This window comes from Solanum tuberosum, unplaced genomic scaffold (genome assembly GCF_000226075.1).
Source record: "Solanum tuberosum cultivar DM 1-3 516 R44 unplaced genomic scaffold, SolTub_3.0 scf00533, whole genome shotgun sequence".
In the NCBI taxonomy this organism is placed as follows: domain Eukaryota; kingdom Viridiplantae; phylum Streptophyta; class Magnoliopsida; order Solanales; family Solanaceae; genus Solanum; species Solanum tuberosum.
This window is the reverse complement of record NW_006239459.1, coordinates 209385-217034: the sequence shown is the minus strand read 5'-3', so window position 1 is coordinate 217034 and position 7650 is coordinate 209385. Positions and strand designations below refer to the sequence as shown.

General features: G+C 33.6%; 1 protein-coding gene across 1 annotated transcript; it reads right to left on the bottom strand.

Moving 5' to 3' along the window:
* Window positions 1–5058: 5058 nt before the first annotated feature.
* Window positions 5059–7359, bottom strand: LOC102582176 (40S ribosomal protein S13-like). The gene is given in 5 exon segments (NM_001288292.1): window positions 5059–5186; window positions 6610–6796; window positions 6892–7030; window positions 7116–7188; window positions 7284–7359. Coding segments are annotated over 5 exon segments (456 nt in total). The 5' UTR covers window positions 7307–7359; the 3' UTR covers window positions 5059–5152.
* Window positions 7360–7650: the final 291 nt, after the last annotated feature.

Below are 7650 nucleotides of genomic sequence, written 5' to 3'. Positions count from 1 at the left end.
CTGTTGTATAAAACGAGAAAAAGAGAAATGCAAAAGAGAACTGGGCAGGGGAATATTTTTATTGTATAATTATAAGTGTATAGGACGAATATATATGTATTTGCATGTGTATATACAATTTTCTCTCGCTTTATACAAACAGAAACGCAATTTATACACTTCTGTTGTCTAAAGCGAGAGAGGCGAGCACAGAGGGAGTGAGCGAGAGAGGAGAGTGGCGAGCGAGAGTTTGAGGGAGAGAGGTGCTGGCAAACAGTTTGCTACAGGACACAATTAAATCAAAGTGTGATTATACCATTTAATTTGAATTAATAGTTTGCCATTATATACAATTTTCCCATAAAAGTATCTAATAGCCCATAGGCCCTTACCAAGTCACGTCGGGTTCACAACACCAAGCCAAGACAGATTGCATTGTATTGACACTAATCTCCTCAAGCATTGTGCTGCTTGTTTTATACCTTGCAGAAAGTATCTACACATTAAAACTGTGTCATATTGTTGTCTATAATATCACATTTATTATGTTCTTGAATATATCTCTTGCACCATGTATCCAAGTTCTACCATAGAAAACCATCCAAACAATCCCTTCCTAATTTTTTCATTTTCTCTATATTGTCCTTCAACTCAATTGGAAATGCGGATTTAGCAATCCTCCAATAATTTTTTGCTCTTTTATATTCCTTTACAATTTTACACCGATTTACAAGAACATGTCTTGCACATTTTTCGTGTCCATTTGAATTTCATATGTTCTAAAATCAAGTTTAAATAATCGAGTTATAAATTTAATATTTTATATATAATAGTAAAAAAAATATTATTAAAATAAAATTTGAACTAAAATTATTTCACCATATTTTTTTGTATATTAGCTTCTATCTCCACTACATACTTGAAATTATGACAAAAATATGATTGCAGAAGGTTCCTTTTCCTTATCAAGGTATGATTTTGGATAAAAACGCATTTCAAAATGTTTAAGATATACATTAATGAGAATCACTCAAAGAATGAGGGGTCACTTTTGGTGAGAAATAAAAGAAATGAATAGAAACGTGAAACCAATGTTGTTTATCTCCAGTTTGGTTTAGGGACTTAAATCACATATTTTGTTTAATTGAAGGTTAATATTTTGCCTTCATTAATATGAGAAACAAAATTAAAATAAGTCAATAATAAGAGGAAAAAATATATATTTTTTCATAATTGTTTGTCACTCTTCAAATATGATTTATATCTAGATATAATGTCTAGTGAATAGCGCTAAAATTCAATACAAGTATTTTATTTTCGTGTTTTAACTTTTACTATTGACGAATCTTACATAACATTTTAAAAAAGAGTATCGAAATCTAACTGAATTGTACCAATATAATTGAAATGATTTTGAAAAGTCTAATTTTAGTTATAATTCTAAGAGATTCAAGCCAAAAGTCCAATATGAGTACTCATCAAGTCATCTTATCACTTTCTAACTTTTGCTAGCAACTCTTACATAACTATTTAAAAAATATATCAAAACTAACTGTACCAATATGATTAAAATAGTTTTAGAGAAGTGATCTAATTTTAGTTATAGCTAAATTGTATCGATATCAAAGAAAAACCTATAAGATTGGAATGAATTTGAAAGTCTAATTGTATACAAACTAAAATAATCGAGAAATTGATATTGATACAAATTTTATAAAATAATCAATCCAACCGAACCATTACGCCCCTAATTAAAAGGTGATGGTACAAATCAATGAACAGCCTGACATTTCTTATGGTTTGAGTTGGGACTGTGCAGGAACACTAATTTTTGACAACCTCAAGATCGAGCCTTCAACGGGAGTGTTGCTTTGTTAAGCCAACCCCTAATTAAAAGATTATGGTCCAAACCAATGAATAACTTGACATATCTAGTGGTTTGACTTGAAATTGTGCGGAAACACTGGTTTTTGACAACCTCAAACTTGGCCATCGGCGGGAATGCAGCTCTATTAAGCTAGCCCTTAATTAAAAGATGATGGTCCAATTCAACGAATGACCTGACATTTCTAGTGGTTTGACTTGAAACTTTGCCCAAACTCGGGCCATTGGTGAGACTGCTGCTCTGTTAAGCCAGCCTAATAAAATTACTTTATTTTACTCCCACCGTAAACATGATGCACTTATTATGAACTCACTATTTGTCGAGGGCTGAAGATTTGAACGTCCCGATCATCTTAATGCTCCCACTTGGGTTACAAGCTCACGTTACTAAGCTCAGCAATATGTGTTGTCTTGTTGAGTACTTATAAAAAGAAACTTTTGGTCTGGTGTCACCGATGTGGGATGTGACTTGATTATTGCTTAATTAAATCTTGTATGGTAATTAAGGATGTGTTCAGCATAGAGGTTTTTTTTTCTTCTAGTTTTTCCATGTTCGATTGATCACATATTTTAGAAAATACTTCCGTAGAAAAACAAGTTCATTAAAAAAATAAAAAATAATTTTCCTAATGAAAGTATGAAAAAAACAAATTCCACAAATGACATTTCACATTGATTGCTCACCATCCAAACACACTTCATCTTCATCCTTGCCCCAATAACCCCATCCCCACAACCCCAATGTATAGTGAGTCTCACTAAAGTCCAGCGTGAGTCTCATCTTATCATGTTCTAACTTCTACTGGCGATGACTCTTACATAACATTTTCTAAAAAATATGAAAAACCAATCAAATTGTATAGATGTGATTGCAAGGTCTAATTTTAGTTATAATTTCTAGTGAATCGCGCTAAAATGCAGTACAAGTACTCATCTTTATCACATTTTAACTTCTACTAGTGATGAATCGTACATAACAGTATAAAAAAGAGTATCAAAAGCTAATTGAACTGTACCTATATGATTGGATTGATATTGAAACCCCCCACATAGCTCTATTCCCACTAGAGGCGTATCCAGGATTTCGGCTAGATGGGTGCACGATTACGAAAAAATATATTTTAAATATAAATTTGATCAATTTGACTTTTAGTTCATACATGAACCATTAAATTTTAAAAATTATAGGTTCAAAATGTATAATACTACTAGTTTTAAATTTTAATATACACATTTGATTTAATTATATAAAAAATTTACAATGTTAAATATTTTAGGAATTTTCAATGTAACACATTTGAAAATTTTGAAAGATTAAAGGAAAAAACAAAAGCAAGAAACGTCAAAAGTGTAACCGATAATCACTTGAAAATGTGTTACTCACAGAGACAAAATAGATATAAGATTTAAATTTATATCCTCACTTAAAGAGGTGCACCCAATCATCATCGCATTATTATATGATATACTTTGAACATGGGTTCACACATCTATATTTAAATATTTTTTAAAAAATATAACACTACTATATATGATCTAGAGAGGGGAGCATGGGTTCACGTGAACCCACGGCACCCTCTCTAGATACACCTCTGATTCCCACCACCCCCATTATTTAGAGACTCACGCCAAAATTTCAATATGAATACTTATCTTGTTATGTTCTAACTTCTGCTAGTGACAAGTTTTACATAACATTTAAAAAAGTTAACGACAATTAATTAAATTGTATCGATATAATTGGAAAGTGTAATTTTAGTTATAATTAATGTCTAGTGAGCTGCTAAAATTCAATACAAACATTCATCTGGTCATGTTCTAGCTTCTACTAGTCACGTATCTTACATAACATATTAATTAATAGAGTTTATTTTTAAAAAAATTAACAAACTTATAATTTACAAAGCTTTAATAATTTATCACTTACATAGCTAACTTACTTTGAATTTTAAAATTTGAAAGTCTAACAATCTAACTTTACAAGGAATTGAATTTAACAAACTTACAATTTCCAACACTTTCAAAAAATTATTTCTTACTGAGCTAACTTACTTTGAAATTTATAAAGTCTAACAATCTAACATTTATAAAGAATTAAATTTTAAAAATAAAAAAATGTAATTAAAAATCACAACTTAGATATTTCATAATATTTTTTTAAAAAAAATTATCGTGCCGCGATCTGTTCTGTCCTGTAAAATAGGTAGATCGGGACGGGACTATCGATTTTGACCCCTCTGTCCTGGTCCGGGATAGGCCCATTCCCAGCTCAATCCCTACCAATGTTGTCCTGGACCCGCCCCATTCGCCCCTATCCCTTTATGAGATTATACTGAGTAGTGAATAATGTTGTTGTATATTTCTATTTCTTTCCTTTTCAAATATAACACATAATTTAAAGTGTAAATGCTGCATTATTAGGTATGCCAAAATGGCCTAAATACAGGTGACCGCATAGAAGTGATCTTGAATGGGGAATACAATAATTTTATAAACGATACAACGACCTTACCTCATTATTTTATTTTGATAATTACGGTATTAAGGTTCAATACATCCAAACTTCAACTAATTTTATAAAGTATGTGTCGCCTCCCATTAACAATAGATATCAAGCAACTCTGTACCCTCAAGGCTTGAACATTAGATGATTTTTTTCTCATAAGTTCCAGTCTTGGAAGATAAAATTATTGAGATCTAAATCCGAAACTTCATGGCACTCACCTACTTCATTGACACGCCCTTAGGTGCTAAATTCTACATCATTATTATGCTGCTACTCTTTGGGGTAGTTTGGTGCGCACAATGAAGTGGACTATTCCAAGATTAAGCTTGGAATAAAATTTATTATGCATTTAGTTGAAGGTATAAATTAACATCAACCAAACACAAGCATAAATTTAATCCAAGTTTAATCATGAAATAACTCAAGCTTAGTCAAAGGATTACAATCCCAAGAATATGATCACAGAATAACGACCCCTTTAGGTTTAAAAGTGGTACTTCACTGCCATGCACATAAAGTGAAGAGCATTAAACCATAATTTTCAGCAATCCAAATTACAGAGCAGCCACACCAGTTGGATATTGGCTTTCATGTTACCACTATGAGCTTGAGAAACAAGTCATTCATTCGAATATGTAAAAATAGGAGCAAATACTATCCAGAAAACTATCTTCCATTGAGTAGCATGATTAAATCAAACAAAATTGGATTTAGAAAACAATTCATGACACAAGAAAACTACATATTGCGATCAGCCAAAGCTACTCCAGCTCAAGTCTCACCCTATGCCACAAGTGTGCTGGCAGTGGTAGATTCGCTGCACATACGAGGAAATAAAAATAATCAGCAACGTTCAGTTATATAAGAATTGCTGCAAATGAATAAGATGGCATACACCTTGCTTTTTAAACCAGGAAAGTAGTAAAAACAACGGAAAAAGAAAAGGAAATTACAGCACATGTTGGTTTTAGAACCATGTAACTTGAAAGATTGTTTTAAACCAAGAACAATGCTCGAAACTCAAATGGATAATAATGGGCCATCCTTCTTTCTCCATTAAATATCAGGTTTTAGTTTGGGGCAAGGTTCAAACCCATAACATGCGCCTAATCCACACATAAACATGCTAAACTCTTACCAGTAGACCAAAGACCCAGGAACAGATCCACATAAGAAAATCACCAAAAACATTTAGAAAAGCAAACAAAGAACAGATTGAAGAATCAATGTCAACGGATTATATGCTGTGCATCCCAGTATATAAGTATTCCACTACGAGCAAACCAGAGTACTATGGTAAGAAGTAAAACTTTGCTGTATTTAAAGAAAAAATATACCCAAACCTGGAAACAAACAACTTCTTCACCATTCAGAACTTTCCTTAAACAGTTTAGTAGTTTTCTTGGTGCATTTTTCAATAATATGCACCAAACACAATTTAGACATAAAATGATACCAAAGTTAAACTAGAAAGGAGAAACAAGTGTCAAGGAACGGTGGGTTTCATTACAACTTTAAAGATTGCTATACACAAACCAGGAAATTTCATTTACAATGGAGCATATATCAAGAAGAGGGAAGCAAACAACAATAACAAGTTCACAACCATGGCTCGATCCCAAGCTAGTTGGAGGTTAGCACATGAATCCTCACAATTCATTTTGCTCAATTAAGACACCTCACAATCAAAAACAGCATAAACCTATCACAGCCAATAATCCTAAATATTAGAAAGATTTCAGCTAACTTTTTAAATTGTAAGGAAAATAAATCTTATGCCTAGCTCAATTCCAAAAGCAAACTCATGATGCGGGGAGACACCCCCAACAACCCATTCTTTAGCGTACACATAGGCCATGGAGGCTAAGCATTGGGCAAATAAAGAATAGGGGTGGGGGAGGGAAGAAGTTTAGGCTTAACGCTTCCCCAAAAGCTAACTCACGAGGTGATTACCTAATGACCATATGAGCAGGCAACAACTCATTCTCTGAACCAGTGTGGCTGGCTCACTTTAACATTAACAAACTACTAATTGCTGCCCATCTTTCAGGATCATCAGTTCACTTAAATCAAATAAGAAAACCTATGTTTAACAAAGTGAAACCAAACCACTCCGGCAATCTTAACGGAATCAACAATGCATACTATTTGCAGTGCGCTAAATGCAACTCAATACCACACTAAGATATTCAAAGTAATGCAAAAAATTATAAACAAGATAGAGTAGCAAGTAAGCTTACTATTTCCAGACAGGTGGGAGCTTTTTTGTTTTCTTGTAATAGCGAGCAAGGCGATGGATCCTGCTCTCCACCAAAATCAAACGGAACTTGGAATCCTTATCCTTCCTGTTCCTCTCCAAATGCTTCCTGATGGCAACAGCTTTCTTAATCAGGTGGTACAAATCCTCTGGAATCTCAGGTGCAAGCCCTATCAATTATCCCAAAAATTACTCATACATCTCAAACCACATTCATTCAAATACTCATAAACCAAACCACACATAAACAATGATAAAAACGTACCGTGTGCCTTGAGGATACGCAAGATCTTGCTACCAGTAACACTCTTCACTTGTGCAATTCCATGAGAATCACGAAGAATCACACCAATCTGTGAAGGGGTCAATCCTTTCTTAGCGAACTTGCAAATGTTGTCCTCAACCTGAAATCAGAAAATCAAGCAAAACTTAATTAAAATTTCTAAAAACATCTATATAGTAGTAGATAATAAAGGTGGGATGATTTACATCTGGAGCGGAGATCTTGAGCCAACTAGGAGGAGTTCTCTTGTAAGGGAGAGCAGAAGCTGAAATACCCTTACTGAAACCACAAAAAACAGGGGAAACAGAAAATGTCAAATTGATGCTCACAAAAATGAAAAAAAAAATGGAGATTCAAAAGAGAGAACAACGAACCCACGACTGTGCATGCGACCCATGATGGCGGAGTTAGGGTTGGCGACTGGTGGTCTGCAATGGAGGCTTACCTTGGGTTGTGCGGAAGGATTTTTATGAAAGCTGCTTCTCTTCTTTAATCTATGGCGTTTTACTAGGGTTTAGTATTACTACTTTGGGCCTTCAGAAGCCCAGTTTTCTGGGTTTACTGGGCTGGAGTTAACATAGTTTCCTATAGAAGGTGGGCCTATCTTCAGCCCAAGTCGTGTAAATCTGTGTAAATCATTTTCATCTTTTATGTAGTAGGCATTCATTCACACATAAGATTCAGGATCTCAATTTTATGTTTGAATTTGAAATTAGAGGTTTATTTCAACTTCAATTTCAG